General features: G+C 54.3%; 3 protein-coding genes and 1 non-coding gene across 4 annotated transcripts; 2 read left to right on the top strand and 2 right to left on the bottom strand.

The window, feature by feature from the left end:
- Positions 1-4,868: 4,868 nt before the first annotated feature.
- BBK36DRAFT_1088397 (hypothetical protein) lies at positions 4,869-10,724 on the bottom strand (the record flags this gene model as incomplete). Its single annotated transcript, XM_024888988.1, has 3 exons — positions 4,869-6,269; positions 6,300-9,674; positions 9,717-10,724. Coding segments are annotated over 3 exons (5,784 nt in total), but the record flags the coding sequence as incomplete, so codon positions are not given.
- Positions 10,725-13,505: 2,781 nt separating this feature from the next.
- Positions 13,506-13,593, top strand: BBK36DRAFT_t160. The gene has a single exon. It is a non-coding gene; the product is annotated as a tRNA-Glu (tRNA).
- A 631-nt stretch (positions 13,594-14,224) lies between these two features.
- On the bottom strand, positions 14,225-15,025 carry BBK36DRAFT_1126966 (hypothetical protein; the record flags this gene model as incomplete). Its single annotated transcript, XM_024891445.1, has 1 exon — positions 14,225-15,025. One exon carries the CDS (start codon positions 15,023-15,025, stop codon positions 14,225-14,227), a length of 801 nt encoding a protein of 266 aa, XP_024746837.1.
- A 4,917-nt stretch (positions 15,026-19,942) lies between these two features.
- Positions 19,943-21,067, top strand: BBK36DRAFT_1143986 (DNase I-like protein; the record flags this gene model as incomplete). Its single annotated transcript, XM_024893640.1, has 1 exon — positions 19,943-21,067. One exon carries the CDS (start codon positions 19,943-19,945, stop codon positions 21,065-21,067), a length of 1,125 nt encoding a protein of 374 aa, XP_024746836.1.
- Between the last annotated feature and the right edge of the window lie 476 nt (positions 21,068-21,543).

Below are 21,543 nucleotides of genomic sequence, written 5' to 3'. Positions count from 1 at the left end.
GTCTGATGGCAAGGGCAAGCAGCGGGCGATGTGATGGGCGAAACGCTGGCCCCTGTTGTTTTCCGTACTACACCTCCATCTTCTCCGCGATCGACTTGGTGCAGCTGGGATCTGCCTTCTCCTCCTCATCATCTTCTTCTTCTCTTGAACTCAACGCAGACGCAAATGTACGACACTCCTTAACACACTCGCTACTACCATGAAACATTACGATATACGGGCCTTGGTCATTCCTTTACTCGCTCTTGTCAGCACAGCCTGCCTGAGCACAACGCCTGAACGACACTCCTTTGAATCCTCGAGTTGACCTCGACCCAAGCAATCCTTTACGACACGAATAATCACCAACTACTAATAATGTATTATCTAATACGCGACGCTCCTTGCACGACACCACCCCCTCCAGCTTAATCGACATTCCTTTTACGAAGATACCCCCGAACTACGCACACACTCCTTTTACGAAATTACGTTATGACGAACATCAGGTCGACATAGATTCACTCCTTTTGGGATACACAAAAATGGTAACTGGGCGAATATCACACTGCATAGCGACTGTTTTTCTTTACCATTGTGCTGCTTGCTGCACATTTGTTGCGGATAGAAAATTGGCGTTTCGTTTTCCCGGCGTTCAAATGAACAATCGGTTGAGGACGTTTTGGATATTGGTGTTTAAACATGGTATTTGATTGAATTTTGATTGGAATCTTGTTTGGGAAAAAGGCCGCCGGCATATGATAGTGGTATGGAGAGTGGGCATAAAGTGCCCATGATGCCGAGAGCGCGCCAGGATTTGAGAGTGTATTTTTGTGAGTGTTTGTGAATAGCTGTCGTTCATCTACATGGCCGGCGCTTCAGAGGATGGTTGCGGATGATCCAAGCCCTGCCTTTGGCATCTTGGATGGGATTTAATATGATTCTGATTCCATGTGCCTGCGAACCTCTCCGGTGGATTCTCTGCTCACTGAAAGCATGTGCAGGTGACTGTGCCTACACACTGTTCGCGATATTGGTCCTCGTGCAAGGCAGTAAGCAGCTTACTTTTGTCCAGGCGTTTCACCTTCTTTCCTCGACTTCATCCATCAGACTGACCCGGTCTATTGGAAACATGTCAACAAGCCACGAGCTCAGATGACGCAACCCCCTGCCCTGACATTCTCCAGGGTCCCAAGTGTGATCAGGAACCAGAATTAACATGTCTGCCAACAATCGCCGGGCCACCCATTCCATCTTGGGGGAGGGGAGCGGGTGTGGCGGGTAAGCGCTTTCCCCTTGACGCTTGCATTATCTCTCTGCTGTCTACTATTTGCCCGGCTATATGCTAAAACCGTCGCAGGGTCTTTGTTTAATTTTCTTCTTTTCGACTAGCACGAACGTTTCTCTCCCGGGGAAGGAGATTCCATCTTCCTATCACAGAGGTTTACAGCTACATACATGTGCACGGCGCTGGACAGCCACCCCCCTGAACGAGGACTTTTTTCTGCCTCGATGTGTTTTGCCTCTTCCTGCAGGCAGGCTCCGTTTACTTGGAGCAGGGGCGACATCACGTTTTCGATGGGGGGAAGAAGATGGATGAACGGATAGAGAAGAAAAAGTTGCGTGGTACCCCTGCTTGGAACGGGGGAACGGTGAGGATGAGGGCCCCCCGGGTGTGATTCTTGCGAGGGTCGGCGTGCTTTTTGCCTCTTTGCTTGACTGGGGTTTGTCTCTCTTGTTTTGTCGTTTTTCCCCCAGATTGGGTTAGTGACCCGAGGAGGGATATATCGACTTGATATACTGATTTCACAGTCATTGGATCTACAAGGCGAAATGGGGTTGACAGTAACAAGGCCCCAGGGGGAAGGGAGGGCGATGAGACAACGAGGCGATGAACAATGAGCGGATAATCAACCGTTTCTGTACTTTTCGTACAAAGTAGGTCTAGTCCACGGGGGGTTTGGGAAAGGGAAGGGGGAGGGGTGAGAGAGGGAGGGGGCGCTTGTTTTTGTTGAATACGAGAAAAAAACTGGGAATTGGATGCTTGGATGGGATAATTCGGTGGCAGGGGTTTCGCCTCTTTTTTTTTTTTGCGGTGTTTTTTTTACGCGTGTGTGGTGATTGGATTGGGTCTCTGATGGGTTTGATTGATGTCATGTGCGTTGTGTTGTGCTGAATGGCAGTGCATGTGCTTAGAGAGGTGGTAGCCAGGAGAGGGAAGAGGGAAGGGTTGTGGTTATGGGAGAAGGAGGTTGATGGTGTATGTGAAGGAAGACCCTTTGTTCTGGTGTTAGAGATGAAATGTTATGCATTGAGAGGGAAGAGATGAAGAGCCTGTCAGTTGTGTCAAGTGAGTGGCCGTACTTGTTCGTTTCGGCGATTTACTCGTTCGAGCAGGCCCCGATGTCGAAGAGAAAGGGGAAAAGAACATTGTCACCAGCATCACCACCACTAACCACCGCTACCAGTATGAGTTGACAAGAGACAGACGACTTAATTCCATCTACTATTCTGGAATCAGTCTTTCCAAGGAAAGTAAATAGACACGAGTCGTTTTAAGCTTGAAAAGAGAACAAGGGGAAGAATAGAAGGGCAGCTGAAGCAAAAATACGAGGTCGATGTTATTTTTGGTTCCTTCTTTCGATGCAAATACGAGAAAGCGCCCATCTAGGTGGTTTTACGAGGGGAATAATAAGTAGCTAAAGGGAAGAAGAACAAATCTCATCCTTTCTTTCCATATTACTGGATTGCGACTTCTTCTTGCCGTTCTCTTGGTGTGAAAAATGAGTCGAGTGTTTCGTTGTTATGGTTTGAGTGGTGTCTGGGTGTTTTTTGGATCCCAGAAGTGAGTTTGATTTCTTCCCCTTTCCAGCACGAGCAATTCGAGAACTGAAAATCTCAGGGACAGGCATTAGACATCCTTTTCGAAAAATCAACTTTCAGAAGCCTCACTCGTCATCCAGGCCCCTTCAGCGCTATCAAACTTTCCGTCGTCCCAACTCCTCGCCCCCCCTATTCCTCTTCCCACGAAACCAAACCAAAAACAAAACATAATAACTCCGAGTTCGAACAACAACAGAACTATCTTACATACCATCGTACGACGCCGGAGCCCCCCGAGACCGAGCAAAAAAGTACACAAGAGTACCGCAAAGTACCTTTTCATGCCCGTATCATACCTACAGAACTGGGAAGCCCAAAAACACTCCCTAGCCGGAAACCACTTGCTGCATCCGTCGGAAGCTACATAATACATGACGAAGCATCCATGAAGCCATTATGGAAAGGTGCTCAAGCTTGACCTCCTCTTTTTCTTGCCAGATGGATCTGATCTACATGTCCGCAGTCTTGGCCTGAACAGAAAAGCCTCCGTTGATCCCAAGTCTTGGAGTTTTGTTGTTGTTTCTCCCTTCCGACTTCTTTCATCTAGATCTATACATGAACAACACATACTAACTCTCCACATATTTGGCCCATCGAACCCTTTCCTCCTAACATCTTCTCCAGCGGAAACTCGTTAGAACGTTGCCACACCTTCTTCGTCTTCTTCTAATTTGCCACAAGTCTGCGTCCCCTCCTCCCCCCTTTCCCCTTCTTCAGCCCATCGAATCATACAGCCCATGCCCCCTCATCCATCCAAATCACGCAAGTACTTGACTCATTGACGCTTTCTCACTCCGGTCTTCATCAGAGAAGCTCGTTGGAACCTCGGCATGCCCTTCTTCTTCCTCTTCATCTTCTTCTAAATCTCCGAATTTGCCACAGTCTACATCCTTCTAGACATCCCCCCTTTCTTCGGCCGTCGAATACCTACATGTGCCTTGGTACCTTACATACGCTCAACCTCCCCGTCTGGAAAACCCTCTCGGCGGCGAGGGTTCCCAACTAATTTGCTTGGAAGGATCAGGGCAACATACAAATATGCCACCAAGAGTTCTGTCAAGGGGCGGGATTGGAGCGTATATGCCCCAGCCCCCCCTTTCTCACAAAAAATTACCATAACTCAGTCTTGCTGATCGTGAAGAATAACAATGTCCCCAGCTTTTGCCCCTGGCGTGTACGATCGAGATTTGTTCACCAAAGTATTACGTAGCATTCTAAGGCCAGATTACCTGCCAAGTGGCCATCCTTGACCTAGCAAGTAGCCGGTAGCCACCCTCTAAGGTATGTATGGCCAACTTGGTAGAGAACCTAACTTACCTTAAATACCCTCGACAAAGAGAACAGGTACTCCAAATGGTCAATGGTTATCTATCGTACCGGTTATCCCAAGCCGATGCTTCCAACACAGAACTCTTCCAACTCTCACACACCTCTCCAAGTCATTGGTATTCCCTCCATTCAAGCCTTCCATATCTTTCAAAGTTCTGCCCCGGGACTCTCCGTCTCAAGTCTCTCAAGATCTTTCCATGCTCCAGACTTGAAGTAACTCTCATCAAACAAACTGCACATTCAAAACATCCAAACATAATGCCGTAACACCCCCATGGTAAAACACACATCTCATAGCATAGAAACTTCTCAACTATATTCAAGCTTCCAACAGCAAATACACTGCATCCCTTTTTTCCGTTTTGTTCCTCTTCCCGCGCTATCTTATCAACACAAAACTTGAGCAATCCTTCAACCAACTTCCATGCCACGCCTAAATACACAATGTACCTCCAATATACAGATATCAAACCTCGCTGCGTGGCCCAAACAGGGGGATATAAACGTAGATAGACCACGCTGAACATAAAAGAACTAATACAGATAAATGCGGTATGCATGCTTCTTTCGAGATAAAACAACTCGACGGATAAATTTCAATCGCTTCAAGCGGGTGTATAATCAGAACATCGGGACCCAATTCATCTCGACATGGGGGTTCTCCCGTCACCTCAAGTAGTAAGAACCTCCTGATGAACCAGCCGCAACACCCACCCAGCCTCGGCTACGCTCGCAAACTGAAAGCACCACTTCTTGATATTTCCACCCGTGGCCCCATTCGCCGGAACACCGCCAACGACACCATCGCCGCTCTTGACCTCTTCCCACACGCCGCAGACGATGCCTCGGCTGCCCATCGGCGTAAAGCACCCGCTCCCCAGGACGGCATCCAGCACAACAATCGACGGCTCGGAGCTCTTCTTGGGCGCAGTCGTCACCGTGACGCGCTTCTCGAGGCCGTGGTCTGCCCGCAGAGCCTGGCGCCAACCAGGAGGTGGTCGCCGGATTTGCAGGTTGCAGTTGCCGTAGTCTTCCCACTTGGCCGGCGACACGAGGAGGTGGAGGCGGATGCGAATGTTGTCAGTGCCAAAGTTGGCCGGCGGCACCTCGCCGCTGTTGTCCACGCTGACGGACGGTGATCGAGGCGAGCCCCATCCTGACGAAGAGCCTGTCGTGTACAGGCTGTTGTTGGCGCTTCCACCCCGGCCGCCACGCTTGTCGACGGATGATCGCGCCAGGTTGAATGACAGGTTTCCAACAAGAGTGAGTTTCTTGAGGAAGCTCGAGGCAGACAGCGTCGATGACGGCGTGGTGCTTGCGCCATCAAAGTGCTGCGACTGCGGCGCCCTCACCGAGCTGCGGTAGCTGTTCTTCCTACCAAACCAGCTACGGCGACTGCTCTTGTCGCCCTCGTCGGGGGGAGCCTGTCGCTCCCCAAAGCTCCTGAATCGTGCCTCGTTCTCCAGCTGGATAAACTTTTGATTGTTGAGGCGCGCGTGGTGGACGGCCGTGTAGAGAGTGTAGCAGTCGGGGCCGTTCAAGCACCGAAACCGAAAGTTGCCTCCTTGGTAGACCGGCGCCAGCTTGCTATGGGGTTGCATTGACGATCTGATTTCCAGATCTACGGCGGTGCTTTGTCGAATCAGGACCAGAGGCGTGAGATCCAACGCGACGATGGGACGGTCGTCGAGCTGAGTGTAGTTGCTGTCCCGGAAAGCAAACGCTTCAATGAGACCATCGGTAACCATGATCGAGCAGTGGTCAGGGTGAACGTCTTTCCACGTGCCCTTGTCAGACCACCTGGAAACGGTTGCGAGGCATCGTCCCGATCTGGCAATGCTACCGTCCTCCTCTGATGGCTTCCGTCCATGAAGACCGGCTTGGGAGGCAGAGTTGGACGGCGTCAAACTCACCTCAGAGGCAGGAGTGTTTGAAGGAGCGTACGAGGGTGCGTACGAGGGCCTTCTCCGGTCTTCCTCTTTGATGCTGTAGCCAAGCTCAGTCTGAGGGATATCGAGACTCTCCATTTCCTCATCCGATGACTCGGACTCGGACTCGGTCCCAGATACATCCTCTCCCTCTGACTCCGTTTCCTCGCTTTCTTCCACAATCGAGGAGACAGCAGAAGAAGACAGGCCTGAGGCAGACGAGACCTCAGAAGGCAAATACTCATGCTTGAGAGGAGATGAGCCTCTTCGCTTAAGCCTGTCATTGGCATGCAGGTCGATCGGCGGCTTGAGCAATGACTGAGACTTGGGTGACTGCTGCTGCTGCTGCTGCTGCTGCTGCTGCTGCTGCTGCTGCTGCTGCTGCTGAGGGGTGGGGCTAAGTGTTCGATGAACTGGTGGTCGTGGTGGCGGCGCGTCATTGTGGTAGATGATGGGAATTTTCCTTGAAGCAGATGGCTCTGACTTGCCGGGAGGTACTGGGGCAGCTCGTGTAGGCGTAGGTGGCGTCGTGAGACCGCTGTCAGAGTCGTCGTGGTCGGTGACGTCGGACCGGGTAGTCACGCTCAGCATGCTCTGGACGCCAACGGGCACATCCGGCAGTCTACCTGGAGAGTCGGAGCCCAGCTCAGATTCTTCAAGGACACTGGGCTCGGGCTGCCTGGGCGGAACGGGCGAAGAAGGCAAGATGTCAAGCCAGTCCAGAATCTGCTCCTCCTCATCCGCCCACAGATTGAGCAGCTCGTGCCACGGCTTTCCATTATGGTTACCACGGACCATGACGACCAGGTCTAGCTTTCCATCTCCAGCGCGAGCAGAGACGAGGGACATGGAAATTGGCGGGAAGAGGAGGTACGACCGCCGACCGTCTCCGACCTCTCGGATGAGCAGATCCCCCTTATCCTCGGGGCGGCTCTGATTGTCACGGTGCACCAACTCCACCTGACATTCGAGTCTTTGGCCGTTGGAGTGGGTGAGGTCAAGCGAGAAGATGTCCTTGGCACTAACTTGACGGGAGGGGGTGATGGTGACGGATTTGAGAGGACCAAGGGTTCTTAGGTCTCGCACTCTGGAGGTATCCGTGTTGACGGCTTCTTCGTCAATGATCCTCGCAACCTCCTCTCTATGGCGTTGACGAGCCTTTTCTTGCAAGGCCTCGAAATCCTTGACTAGCTGGTTGGTGTCGGGAGAGGCAACCATTTGGTCCACGCAAACGATCAGCCGGGCCAGCTGTTTAATACGAAGAAGGGGCCTCTTCAAGAGATAGGCGACGGCCACGCGCTCTCCCTGGGCATTGATGAGATCGCCGTTCGCGTTCCTTGGCAGTGCGTTGAGTAGGGAGTCGTCCTCGTCTGCCGAACCTCGCCGTGGCGCTAGATTAACAATCAGGTCTTGAAAGCCCAGTCTCCAGACGCTCAGGTAGTTGTTGTAAATGGGGACAACGCCGTGGGCCCAGTTAGCCATCCGGCGGATGTCGTTCAGGGGAGCCTTGTCGTGCGCCATCTTGAGCTTCTCGAGCACAACTCCCATGTTGACGACCGATTTGGACGTGACGTCGACCTTGGCCTTGGGAGAGGCGGCTCCAAAGAGTTCAGAGGCGGGAGTGGAGTCGCTCACAACATGAGACAGAAGCACGGGTATCACGCCGTCAACCAGCGTTTTGAGCTCTCGTCGGAACAGGTTCTCGTCGTCGGCAAATTCTTTGAGCAAGTCATCCGCGGTTACGTTGTTGGACAAGCCGCGCGCTTTCCGGAGGCTCGGCCTCGATCTGTTGCTCTTGATTCGTTGGGGAACATTGGCATCGTCGGGCAGTGAGAGGACCGACACAAGGTCAGAATGCTTCGTTAGCCTTCTCTTGAGGCCTGAGCCTTGTCGCTGGGGAGTCTTCGGGTCCGTCGACTTTGAGACCGTCGTCGAGCGGGTGAGAGTAGATCGGCTCACATCCGACTCGGTTTCCGAATGGCTGACGCTAGAGCCCTCGGAGAGAATCGTTGATAGTTCATGATGACCGTTTGTAGGGGGTCGGAGGCGTGGTCCAGCGATATGCGGTGCGCCCCTTGATGAGCTGTGGACTGATGAGCTGTGGACGGACGAGTCCCGGTCCGCGCTTGATCGAGTGTCTGTCGTGACCCAGCTGCTCAAGTCAGAATTGGATTGCATGTATTTGGAATCGGCTTCGGTTCCCGTCTCGTCGTCATCCAGCTCGTCATCGTCAGATGCGAACCGCCGCTCTTCGTGACTCTGGTAGCTCTTGATGGGCTTCGCAAGGTTTGCGGACTCTCCTTGAAAGGCCTCCTTCAGAGCACCGAGGAACGGCCGTCGTGTGCTACCTGATCTGGACGAGGAGGGCAAGGAGTCCCTCGTTGCGCTCCTCCTCTTTAGATCCGACGATGAGTTCCTCTTTCCAGAATCTCTACTCGTTCGTGACCCTGATTTTGGGCTCGATGCATTAGCACTCTTCGTCGTCTCTTCCGAGTGCGTTGTCTCCACACTGGAAGTAAGGTTGGACGATAGATCAGAGGTAACATTGGACACTACGCGCGAATCAGAGGCCATTGACGTCCTTGTCTCCGCCGAGGGCTTTCTCCTGTGTGTGGGCTCTCTGGACGTAGACGCTCTGTGGGAGTTTTCTTTTGATACAGTTTCCCTTGATGCAGTCTTTTTTGGAGTCGTCTCCCGGCTCTCCCGAGTCTCCCTTGATTTAGTGTCCCGTGTGGTCTCTTTCGGCTTCATCTCTCGTATGGTCTCTTTCGGTCTCATATCTCGAGTCGTCTCCCGCATAGTATCTCTAGGTGCAGCCTCTCCTATCGTGACATCATCATCTTCATCGTCTTCGTCGGAAAGCTCAGACGAGAGCGAAGGGGGCCGGTTACTCTTCTCGTAGGGCTCAACCGTATTGTTGAGCCATTTCTCAATGCTCGGGGGGTTGTTGGGGGTCGCATGCCTCGATGGCTCATTGATCTCCTGGATAATCTTCTTGCCCTCCTCCACCACCTTCTTCAACACGTTCGGCATGGCTTTCAAGCTCGTTGCGCGGTCAAGCTTGGTACGCTTCTGCTGCTTCGGCTTGCTCTTCGGAGGACCCCTCAGGGGCAGATCCAACTCACTAAAGGCGGAGTGCCCAAAGGGAATTTCTCCAGGAATGTCAGCCAGGGACTTATTAGACAAGGAGGTGCCCAGGTCTGAGTCTGGAATATGAGGAGGCTGCTTGGCGCGGGAGCCGACGTCTGCCGACTTGGCTCTAGTAGTGGGACGCTTCGTTCCGCTCCTCTTGACGCCGCCCGGTCGAGGTTTCGGTCGAGGTTCCTCAGCAGCAGGCACGTCGAGATATGAGTCCAGCTCATCCGCACCGTCTGACATTGACAGTTGGGTTGCTTCCTCGACAGCCTTGATCAAGTCGAGAATCGTTTCCTTCTTAGAGGCGGTACCACCTGCAGTTTTGCTTCGCTGTCGCGTCGGCCTTGGAGTTCCGGGTTCTGATTTGGGAGCGGCCACCGGTTTCACTCGGATGCCGTCATCGCGAGGCGCTGGTGAGATCTTCATGCGCGTAATGCGAATGCCGTCGCTGGACTCCTTAACCTCCACAGGCTTCACCCTGATACCGTCATCCTGAGGGGCGGCAGGTGGAGGTTTTGTGGGCGTAACGCGGATACCGTCGTCAGCTGGAGCCTTAATCGGCGCAACCCGAATACCGTCATCGTCCGCAGCCTTTTTTGGCGTGACTCGAATTCCGTCGTCATCGGGTTCCTTCTTCCGTATCGGCCGTACTCGAATGCCATCATTGTCAGTCATGCTGGGCTTGAGTGGTTTCCTCGCTGTGACCTCGGTTGCCGTTTCGCCGTCGTCACTGTCCTCCTCTTCTTCCTCATCCTCGGAGGCTGACAGGTCTGAGGATAGGGAGCCCTTCAGACTCTTTGGGGGCGGCGTCACGACCTTTTCAGCCCACGCTTTGACCTTGCTCTGAAAGGACGGGTTGGGCACTGCTCGAAAGACAAAGCCGTTTGGAATGCGGGCCGGGGTGGGGTTGCTCGTCTTCCTGGGACGCGGCGACACCTTTCGAACGGACGGCTTCCGGACCTTGGGCTTGACCCAGTTGTCGTCGCTGACGATCCTCTTCTTAGGAGGAGGCGGGACCTCCTTGTCCTTCTTGTCCGCCTCGGATTTTGGGCCGCCGTTGTGGACAATGGCCTTGGGCGGCCTCCTCTTCTGCCTCATCTTGATGCGCACCCGGTCCTCCTCCGTGACGCTCTCCATCTCCTCTCCGGCAAAGGCGACATCTGTCGGCTCCGTGGCCGCATCGTCCGGGTTGGCATCCGCCATGGCAGCCGCATTGGCCTTTTGCCACGTCTTGACCCTGTCCTTGACACCGCTCGGCGGCTGCAGCTTGCGCACCTGGTGCTGTCTCATCTCGTGGCGAGCCTCCGCCTTGACCGTATCCATGCTCTGCCGCCGCTTGCGCTCCGCCTCCAGCCTCGCCGGCGAGGGCCGCCCTAGCAGAAAGTCGTGCAGGAGACTCGGGGGCTCCGTCTTCTTGGTGGTGTTGGCCCGCGGCCGGCCTCCCGGGGCTGCCGCCGGGGCAGACTTGGGGGACTCTCCAGGAGTCTTTTTGCCGTCTGTCGCGCTGCCATCTTTGGAGCTGCCGGATTTGGAGTTTTCGGAGACGTTGGTCGGCGTCGTGGGATTGGGCGGCGCGCTACTATCGCCAGGGGCTTCGTTTGACGAGGTCATGGTCTCTTGAGTCGCTATCGCTACCTCGTCAGTTCAGCAGCCACAAAGGCAAGCACATAAGAAATGGATTGGCGCGTCGCAAAGACAAAGGCCACACCAAGGCGTGCGGCCGGAGCTGATGGCGAGAGCTACGGCTGGACGCAGCGACGGGAACAGAGCTGCCCGAGCTGCCCGAAATGCTCAAGCTCAAGCTCGTTCGCAATCGCTCGTCCCAGATGATGCGGTCGTACGCGAAGGACAGAGACGAGAGCAAAGACACGGGGTTTCTGCTGCGCTACTCACCTCATTGGAGCAGCATGCTGTGCGCATCGGGGAGTCGAGGATGTTTGCTGTCAGTCTCGCGTTGGCCGTCGCACATCCCAAGCTCGAGAGCTCTCCCAGGCCGGCTGCGGCCTCGGCTGTGCACTGTCCGTCAACAACAGCAGCAACAAAGGCGCTAGCTCGTGTCTGTTTGCTTGTAGGAGCCGTTGGCGAGGAGAGTAAAGCAGATGGAAGGTGGGAATGGTCAACAGGGCGTTTGCCGTGATTTCGCGTCAGCTGGGCCGGAATAGGGAGAGTGAGATTGGAGCTTGGAGACTGGAGAACGAGCGACGGCGGGACGGAGATGGTGACGTTTAGACTTGATGACGGGGAGCGATGGAGGAGCTGTGCTGTGTAAGGCCTTGCACAGTGCAGAAGGGCTTCCAAATCGTTCGATTGAGCTGCCCGCTCCGGAGTTGGGGTTGATGTGATGGGTTCAAGTCAAGGCTGGGACCGAGTACCGAATATCTGCACAGCCGCTGTCATCAGAGCTTCAACCTGCTTCTTTTGCCCGTCTTTTGCGTCTGCTGGGTGCCCCAGTAACCAGCGGGGTCCTGTAATAAACACAAGCAAGTTGGAGATATTGGGTGCAATCTTAGCACAGCTGGGGCGCCACTGGGAAGGGAAGGCTGGGACAGCCACCGAGAGGCCCGAGCCGTGGCCAATCAGGCGCGGACGTTATTTTCGTCTGGCTGTGGCTTGTCCGAGCGTGCGGCTGGCTAGTCCTGATCCGGCTGGTCGGTCGTTGAATTAGAGGGGCTGTGGCTGACGAAAGGATCCATGGCCAAATCTCCTTCTTCCCTGCTTTGTTGTTTTGCGTCAACACAGGCGGCATCGTCCTAGTGAAGTGAGGTCGAACACCGGGAGCTTGGAACCGCATGGGCGTTATCGATATTGACTTTCGGATCTTTGATCTTGAATTATCGTGTTGTTTATTTTGTTGATCGGCGCCTCTTTTTGGCCGCTCTTGGACACGATGCGGAGTTCGTGGGCCTCTGCTGGACTCCAACTCCGTGGTACGTCCTACCAAACTACATACATACCCTGCAATCTGATTCACATCGCAACTCGAACTTCTTCGCGAGTTTGGCTCATTAGGGGATCCTGCTGGTTCCATTACCGTATGCTTGCATCACTCGTCCATGATCTCATATGCTGCAGCACGTGCTGTGTGGTTCATCGTCATGCGCAATGCCGAATGTACAGAACCTACTAGTTCGCTATGCACTCGTATCCCGGCGGCTTCAACGTCCACCAAGTGACAAAAGCGACCGATAACTGCTGGGTAGCATATCAAGTGAGTCTCTTGCTATGAGAGCAAATCTTCGCCCTCACCAGCATTGCAAACATCTACCCAGTACTTATCAATCAAGGTTCTATCTAGCGGCCCATCTCGTATGATATGCCTACTCTCTTTCTTCCCCATCAAACCAACCCATGCCCACCCAGCGCTCTCATCCAAGATTACTTGACCTCGTTGTAATCAGTGACCCTCATAACGGCCTCCATCACGACCGCCGGTTCAAACTGCATCGGCATGTCACAAGATGCGCCCAGACTCTCCACTACTCCATTACAGTTGGACTAATACTCGTACACCCTCCTGCTTCTCCACCCCTTCTCTCACATGGAAGCTGATTCCAACGTCTCCGTTCACATCAAGCACCCTCCACATTGATGCATACTGCCTGCAGTAGTGAGTAGATATCTGCATAACATCACTTCTAACGCCCTCCTTTCACTTCCATCAAACATAAAATACTACACCACTTCTTCCGCTGCCATCTTTCAACTTCTACAACATCAGATACAGCCCGAACAACACGCTCCTTATCGCCATCCCGCCTCACCCGCAACCCGAGTCGTACATACGTATCGTATGTCTCGCCTCCAGATGATATCACCTCCACCTCCAAAACAACCCATACGTACTAATACTACATCCAAGCAACTGCCCAAGTCCAGCTGATCACCTTCTCACACACACTCAGCCCCCACCACCACCACCACCACCATCACCACCCACACACATCCAATAAAGCGCGCAACTCCGCGATTCCCAATTCCCAATGACAGGCCACGCCAAGGCCAAATGAGCCATTCTGAGCTGCCCTTTCCCAATCCATCATCAGTCTTATGCGCGCGCGCAAGTCATGTAATACGCAACATACATACATACATCCATATGCAAGTGCCGCTTATCGGCTGGCCCTACAGATGCATTCGTTGACGCTCTCGCCGTTGTGGCGATAAGCTTTGTCGCTGATGGACCGAGTTCGAGAAAGAGAGGGAGCGCTTCATGGATGTAGTTGTCGCTCCAGTAGAGCATCCGCATTCGTATCCGATATGGTGTAGTGGCTAACATCGCTCGCTCTCAACTTCTGGTTGAAGCACCGAGCAGCCCTGGGTTCGATTCCCAGTATCGGAGAATTTCAATTTTTTTGGTGCCCTCCGCCTTCCGGCACTTACACACATCACTTACACGGCCTTTTCTATTTCTCCATTCTTTTTCGTTTCTTTTTTCCCCCTTTTGTATACCAGTTGTTTTGAAACATGGCAAAGTGGTAAAGTAGAGAGTCAATTTGGTAGTAATTACGATAAAGAACACAATTCCTCTGTGAAAACCAAGAGTACTGTCAGAAAGCTGCCTCCAACTCCAACTGATGATGGCCCACCCCCGTTGGTATAATCGCGAAACAGATAAACCAAACAAGAAAGATGCACAAATCTGGTCCGGTGCTGATTAGGTCAACCACCTCCACCTTACCATTGAGAGACCCAGCTCACAATGGCCCCCTGAAGAGAAAGCCCAAATGAAGATGTGCAGACGTAGAAGCGCGCCCTGTCATCCACACCGTGATGCGGAAAGCAACCTCCAACCGCCGGACCGAAAACGCCTTGAAATGCTATGCCCGATAACAGACATCGAAGACTGGATACGAAAAAAGAGCAAAAACAAAAGACCTCTCCAACCGCCCAGAAAATACAAGGTAAACAAACCCCTTGAACGCCACCTAATGCAAATGATGGTTCGACTAAGTGAAAATGCAGCCCCCCCTTCACTCCTGCTTCTCGGGAAGCACGAAACGAACCTTCTTCTTCGGTTTCGCAGCCTTGACATCCACCCCCGCGTCGCTCATGAGCTCCTCCTCGGTCTCTTCTTCAATGGACCACACGTCGGGGCTGGGCTCCCGCCACAGGTGATTGTCCCGCATGACGCGAGCAGACAGGCTCCTCGTCTGCTGGCGCGTCGGTCCACGGCTGTTGGTGCGGCCTCGGCCCCTGCTGTGATGACCCGACGACGACGGCGTCGACGGCGCGGGGACGGACATGGAGCCTCCCTGCGGGTAGAGAAAGGTGTTGTTGGAGAGGCCGAACATGGGGCTCTTTGCGCGGAAGCGGAGGCCCTCGACGGCGAGGTCGCGCAGGGGAGAGAGCATAAAGGACGACGGCGACGAGGGCGAGAAACGAATGTAGTCCTCGTCGTCGTCGTCGTCGGTGGTGAGCGCGTCCGAGTCGTACTCGGGCGACGCCGGACGCCGCAAGGCGCAGTCGGGCTTGCGGAGGCCCTCGAGCGAGGAAGGGCTGACGCTGCGGACGGCCTCGCGGGGCTGGCTGGCGTCCTCGATGCCGGCGTCAAAGTCCATCATGTCGACGTCCAGGTCCATCTCGTCGACGTCGTCGTCGTCCGCGGGGATGGGGGTGAGGAAGTAGGTGAGCGGGTTGTCGTCAATGTCCTCGAGCAGCGGCCGGGGCTCGCGGGGCTCGAAGCCGGACCTCTTCTTGATGGACATGGCGGGCGACAGGCGGAGCTGAGTCGGCGGCCAGGATTCTCGGCGACAGGAGAAGGTGAAGTCCATGAGCATTGTCTTGTTTCTTCTCCGCCGGTCTAGGGGGGGAAGAAAATTGGGAAAAAAAAGGTGGTGGGATGGCGGGTTGTGGTTTATGTAGGGCTGACGTGTAAGTGCAAGGCAGACAGGCAGACAGGACTTTGTTGATGTTGATGCCTTCAGGCCGCCAACTTGTGAGAAATGACTCAGACGGAGAGAGCAATTATGACAAACTATGTCTCCTGAGCCCTAGACCATGGGTTTTCCCCCTTGCAGAACTCGCGCACGAGTGAGCGAACGTATGGAGAAGAGGGAGGAAAGAGGTCGGTGGCTTGACGGCACCTCCGACGGGGGTTAGTGCTGAGCAGCCTCAGCACGAGAAGAGGTGAGAGAAAGAGAGGGATGGTGTCCTTCACGCGAAACCAAAGAAGCTTGTCCAGAATATCAAGAAAAGAAGCCTGAGAATGCCTGGCGGCGAGGCAGCGAGATGACCCTGCAGATATATACCAGCGGGCAAGCCGACTGGACCACCAACAAAGCTGTGCTCTAATCTGATCACCACCCACCCACACACACACCCCATCCCCTCTTTTTATTTCCCTCTTTTCCCACAAGACAAGAAAGGATAAGAGAAGAAAGCATGGAGAAGAATGGGTTAGCCAAGAGCTTGTGCCTTCGAAAAGACGTCACCACTTGCAGCCCGTGATAGCCCCATCTCATCCATTTACAGCCCACCCAGAGGGAAAATCAAGACAAGGGGTGGTTGGAGGGGGAGAGGAAGAGGGAGGGGTGGGCACGGCTCCCGGCTTGGCCTTGTGAGCCCACTGCCTTTGACAAGGTCATGGAGAATGGGCAATTCAGCAGCAGCTGCGCCCACGTGAAGTGCGGCCCATTATGGGAGGGGGGGCATGGGCGTTCTGGGGCTTGGGTTGCACCGAGTGTGACAGCCGAGAGCCGTCTACATCACTTGTCACAAAGAATTACCAGGGAAGGGCCAAGTTTTCATGTTTCTTGTATTATCCAATGCAAGTCATGAGAGAGCGTGAGAAAGCGTGAGTGAGTGACAACAGACTGGGCGATGGATGTACCGGGAAGGTCATGGAAGAGGGCTGAAAGGCGGGCTGCGGTTTGTGTGTGTTGTGCGGCCTCTGGCCCGTTCTGTTATGGTGTGAGTGAGGAGAGCGCTGGTATTTTCACTCGTTTCCCGCCTATGGGCAAATAGTCTCGAGCCATGGGCCCCTCGCATTCCAACAAGGCGGTTGGCAATTATCGAAGAGGCGGCGAATGAGCGGCCCGTGTCAGATCAGACAAAGACGCGGGGGAGCGAGAAAGAGAGAGAGAGAGAGACATGATCCACTAAGCAGATCATGCAAGGGTTTGTGGGTTCGGAGGAGGAGGCTCGTCTTGGCTGGTGGTGGTTGTTTGTTCTACGCCACATGTTCCATGTAAGCTGAGAGACTACAGGCAACTAGTAGAGCACACCCACCAAGACACCCAAGAAAGACCAGATGACTCCTTTTTGGCTGGAGCCAGTGCTCTGATAGTAGTATCATGAACGTACTAGATGGATGCTTACCAGGGCCAGAAGTGAGGCGTGATGATGCTCGTCTCGTCTCTTTCTCCATAGCTCAGGTCATGCTGCCCCCCTCCTCAGATCATGGAAGTGCCCATCTGCATGATTTACATGCTGTTATTTCCTTTCCGATCGAGCAGACAAACGGTCGATCGGGCGAGATGCAAGGGCTGGGGAAAATGCAAAACACATTCTTTTTTTTCGGGATCAGAAATCTTGGGTAGGTGAACTTATGCACGGTTCCTTGCATGAAGGAAGTTTTTTCGTTGTTGCTGCCGACTGGGTGGTTGAATGAGTGAAGCGGTGTGCATATCACCGCGTCGATCAGGCTACTACTACTCCCACTATCGTTTTGTTATCAGATTGATAGTCTACTACATATACCTATTTCGAGAATACATGTAAAGGAATAGCCAAAGGATAAAAATGGAACGAGGCGCTACGGCGCGGCGCGGGAGCTTCGGCTGGCTGTTGGATCATCGTCATCACTCTCATGCTCGTACCAAGACCGTCAATAGGTAAGTGACAAGTATCCGTCATACTAACCATTGCTACGAGGTACCATGTTGGCAGGCAAACGCAACAAGAGCCGTGATCTCATCTCGACCGAGACAGACTGCCCGCTTCCGGAAGCTCATCTCACACACACAACAAAGGGTCACTCACACAAACGCCCTTGATTTAGAAAACGAAGCTTATACGAGTTCACGATGGCGCGCACACACACACAGAGCTTCTTCCTCAGCTATGGTGGGTCGGATTGCCTGCGTCTGCTGATTTGCTCCAGCCTCCCCCCTCCTCCTCCTCAGCGACGAATGCGGCCGTACGAGCTGAGCACGAATGGCGGCGATCCGACTCACCGTTCGTTGTTGGAGAGCCAAGGGAGGGAGGGAGGGAGGGGGGTGGTTGGTCAGTCAGCTCACGTTTTCACCGCCCTCTCATGGTTATGCATCGTCGTTTGTTTTAGTGCGGGCAACAAAGAGTAGACAAAGTAGGATTTGCGCGCAACGGCGAGTTTCCGTTGCTGAAGGACGCGTGGAATTTGGAGGCGATGCATTCGAGAAGTATTCCAGAGCGGGTTGCCACGCGCTCCCGATATAGAAGGCGGTTGCCCGGCCTGTAAGATGAAAGACGTCGTTCACATAGTAGTCAAAGTACATGGATATGGCATCTTATCGTCTTTGCATCCAAGGACGAAGAAAGACGCGCATGTTGATTGCGATCATGGAGAAGAAAAAGTCTTCTTCTCATGAGACCGTTCACTTGACGCCATAATAGTACGAGTAGGTAGCTAATGTTAGTAGTAGGTATCCAATGGGGACATGGGGCAAGCATTGGAAAATTCACTCAAGGAGCAGTATCCTCTGCGTCATAGAACCGGGCGAGACGTCTGTTACTTGAGCGTCTTCTGGCATTCTGGAGGACACGCAGCATGGGAGGCATGACCAGCGTGAAGAAAACGGTCGAGCCATGAGTCGTGATCATGCCAGATCATGGCGCTTGGATCGTCGATTCCTGTCTCTGTAAGAGTCACGGACCAGTAGTAGAAGCGGTAATAGCACGCAGCCCAAAAAAGCGTCCTCATTATATTGCCCATCCTCCCATTTGGGATCCTAGCCTAGGTAGCAACACAGAAGAGAGGAAAAGCCATCACGGCAGACAATGTCTCTGCTGCGTCTCGGCCCGCATTGATGCTAAGCCCTCGTCGTGACCCAAGCACCTGATGCCCTCATTCTGTCTCCTTGCCCTCATCCATTCTTGGTGCTTGCTTACATGATCGATCAAAGCTTGATGAACCCCTGCTCGACTTGCTGCAGCTTCTTCCCTTGCTCAAGCCTGCCGATGACGCCATGTCGGCCATCGGAAACCATTGTCAGCGGAGTCGAATTGTCGCAGTTCGGGGCCTGAATCTCCGATCAATCCCAAGGTACGGAGGAGCGTTGCCGACCACGGGCATCTGGCTTGTATGAATCTTACTGTTAAGGTTGATTCTACACTAGATGCAGGCGCTTGGAAGGAAATTCGTCGGTATATAGATGCAATAGGCAGCCCTTGCTTCACGCTTCATTTTTTTCTTCCTACAATTTGTTATCCTTCAGTGAAGCTTCGCGCACTGAAAAGCCACGATGCTCTCGCCCGTGTCAGATTGCGGCTTGCGCGGCACTTGCGTGTCTCTCGCGGTCCAGGCCATTTAGACCAACAAGCGTCCCCTTCAGCTTGTCCTGTCTCGCTTGGCATCATCGGATATTATTCCGTCGTCTTGCTCTGCTCTGCTCTAATATCTGCTCTCTCTGTCTGGAGAGTCAATGAGCCGCTGTTCACGGCAGTAGTATTACGATTCGCACAACCGCCTGTAACACAAGATTCCTTGCTCGCCATCGTCTTGCGCTGCATCCCGCCACTTCGGCCAGAGCTGTGCCGGAGAGCAGCCCTGCATCGTCTTGGCATGCAGAAGCCGGGTCTGATTCAGCCACCAAAAACATCACGGAGCATCGAGTCCTCGCAACCTGACCCGTGTAACCCCCCGGGTGGCCTATCAGATCCGTCCATGTCCTCTGCTAACACCAGCCAGCAGAGGCATGTCCATGTACTACTAGTATCATGACTACCGAAAGAATGCAACTCCGATCAAGGGCACGATTCCTCCGTACCAGGACGCATTTGATAAGGTAGTACTAGTAGTAGTCCGTCACCCCACGGAATCAAACCAGTGACCCTGGCCGCCCTGCCCTGCCCTGCCTTACGTAGCCCGCTGTCGTAGTCCCTGTCGGCACCAGAAAGAAAACAGCAACGCGGCTCCGAGCGCCAAGCAGAAGCAGCCTGCACTCGGCCTTTTTTTCCCTCGCATTCGTCTCGTTTTCCACACTCGGCCCGCACGGGATTTGGGGCCCTCTCAACTAGTCCATATTCCTCCATCGTTGGGCGGCTTCTGTCAAACGGCCGGCCGATTACATAAAGGTCGCGAGAGCTCCCTCCGGATCTCCGGATGATGGACGTCGCACTCCAGCCCAAGCGAATTGTTGACTTCATAGACTACGGGAACCGGCCAGGTATATATCCCCAGTTACTTGGACCATCGTAGCGATCAGAACTCCGCTCCTCAATCTTTTTTCTCTCTTTCTCTCTATTCCTACGCTTCTCTCTTGTTCCCGTGGCGAGTCCGCACTCCGCACAACCTCGATAGCTTCTGCCCCCACGTGAAGAATCCGGCCTTCCGATTGCTCACCTCATTGTTGATTCTCCTGCCAGCTTCGGGTTCGCTCAATTCCAGGGAAACGGGGCACTTTTCAGGATAACGAAGATTGGATCAAACCAAGTTTAAAAGGAACAAGACTCGCCCCGGCTGTGCGACGCATCCCGTGGTCGCAGCCGAGATGCAGAGCCGGCCAGCGGTCTTCCCGCCAGCAATGTTCCGCTCCGTCGTCATCGTCGTCCTGGTAATCTGCGGCCTGGTCGCCTGGAGCAGTGCGCTCTTCTTCCTCGAGGGCGACTCCTTCGGGGCCCTGTTCGACACGGGCACGCACCGCGACAGCGGCCTCGAGTTCGGCTTCAAGACGGCGGAGCCCCTGGACTACGACGCCACCAGGATGGACGTGACCCAGCTCAGCCCGACCATCCCCCTCCGGATCGTCACCTTCAACGTCCGCTACGCCACGTCGAGCCCGGTCAAGGGCGAGAAGCGCTGGAAGGACCGCGGCCCCAAGCTGCTCAACCAGCTCGGCTTCATCACCGCCGGCCACGAGAACGCCTTCCTGTGCCTGCAGGAGGTGCTGCACGAGCAGCTCGAGGACATCCAGGCCAGCCTGGGCCCGCGCTGGGCGTCCATCGGCCGGGCCCGCGAGGACGGCAAGCAAAAGGGCGAGTACTCGCCCGTCTTCTACCGCTCCGACGTGTGGTATCTCGAGCGCTCGCAGACGCGCTGGCTCAGCCCGACGCCCGAGAAGCCGTCGCGAGGCTGGGGCGCCAGCCACAACCGCGTCGTCACCATGGGCGACTTCACCCACCGGGGCACCGGCACCCGTGTCGTCGTCATGAGCACCCACTTTGACCACAAGAGCGCAAAGGCCCGCCAGCACAGCGCTCAGCAGCTCATGCAGTACGCCCGCGAATGGGGCGTCGACACCGACGAGGCCGGCGACGGCGACGGCGGCAGCAGCAGCAGCAGCATCAGCAGCTCGGCCGTGCTCATTGGCGGCGACTTCAACAGCACGCCCGATGACGTGGCCTACCGGCTCATGACGGCGCCGGGTTCGGGCATGTCCGACCTGGCCGCCCTGTTGCCCGAGGACCAGCACAACGGCAACAGCCTGACCTACACGAGCTTTGGCGAGGATAACGAGTGGCCGCAGCGGATTGATTTCCTCTTCATCCAGGAGCCTCGCACGGCCGTCGTCAAGACGTTTAGCGTGCTGGAGAACATCTTTGACGATCAGATCCGCATATCGGACCACAGGCCCGTCGTGTCCGATCTTGAGATTGCCGTGGACCCTTCGTCCTGAGATGTATGGGGGGAATGAACTGGGAAGCGATGTTTTTTTCATGAGCAACATCTCTTAAGTGAAACCTTGAAAAATCTCGGGAGGATAATGATACCCGGAGCGTGCTTCCCGAGTGGCACTGTCTCCAACCTACATTATGAACACGGAGTATTGGACATGATATTCAAGCACGCATACGCACGCAAAAGAAATAAAGGGGGGGAAAAAAGGCAATGATTGAGACCGGAAAGTGGAAACTGGGGCGGGAAATGGAATCAGTTTCTCTAGCATACGTCTGATCCTGTGGAAGAGAGGGAAGCAATGAGCATGAGCAGGAGCATCATGCAGCTGCATGCAGTCATCGCCGAAGAGAAGGATTCCATTCCGCATCTCCTGTTCAGCGCGGTTCTTTCATAGGCGAGAAAGCAGGCATCAACAGTCTTCTGATGCAACGCATCCACGGACATGACAGTTGTGCAGCTCTGCTGTCAAATCAA

The sequence above is a fragment of the Trichoderma citrinoviride genome (genome assembly GCF_003025115.1).
Source record: "Trichoderma citrinoviride strain TUCIM 6016 unplaced genomic scaffold BBK36scaffold_13, whole genome shotgun sequence".
Lineage (NCBI taxonomy): Eukaryota > Fungi > Ascomycota > Sordariomycetes > Hypocreales > Hypocreaceae > Trichoderma > Trichoderma citrinoviride.
Note: the sequence above shows the minus strand (reverse complement) of the source record. Positions and strands in the feature narration are given on the sequence as shown.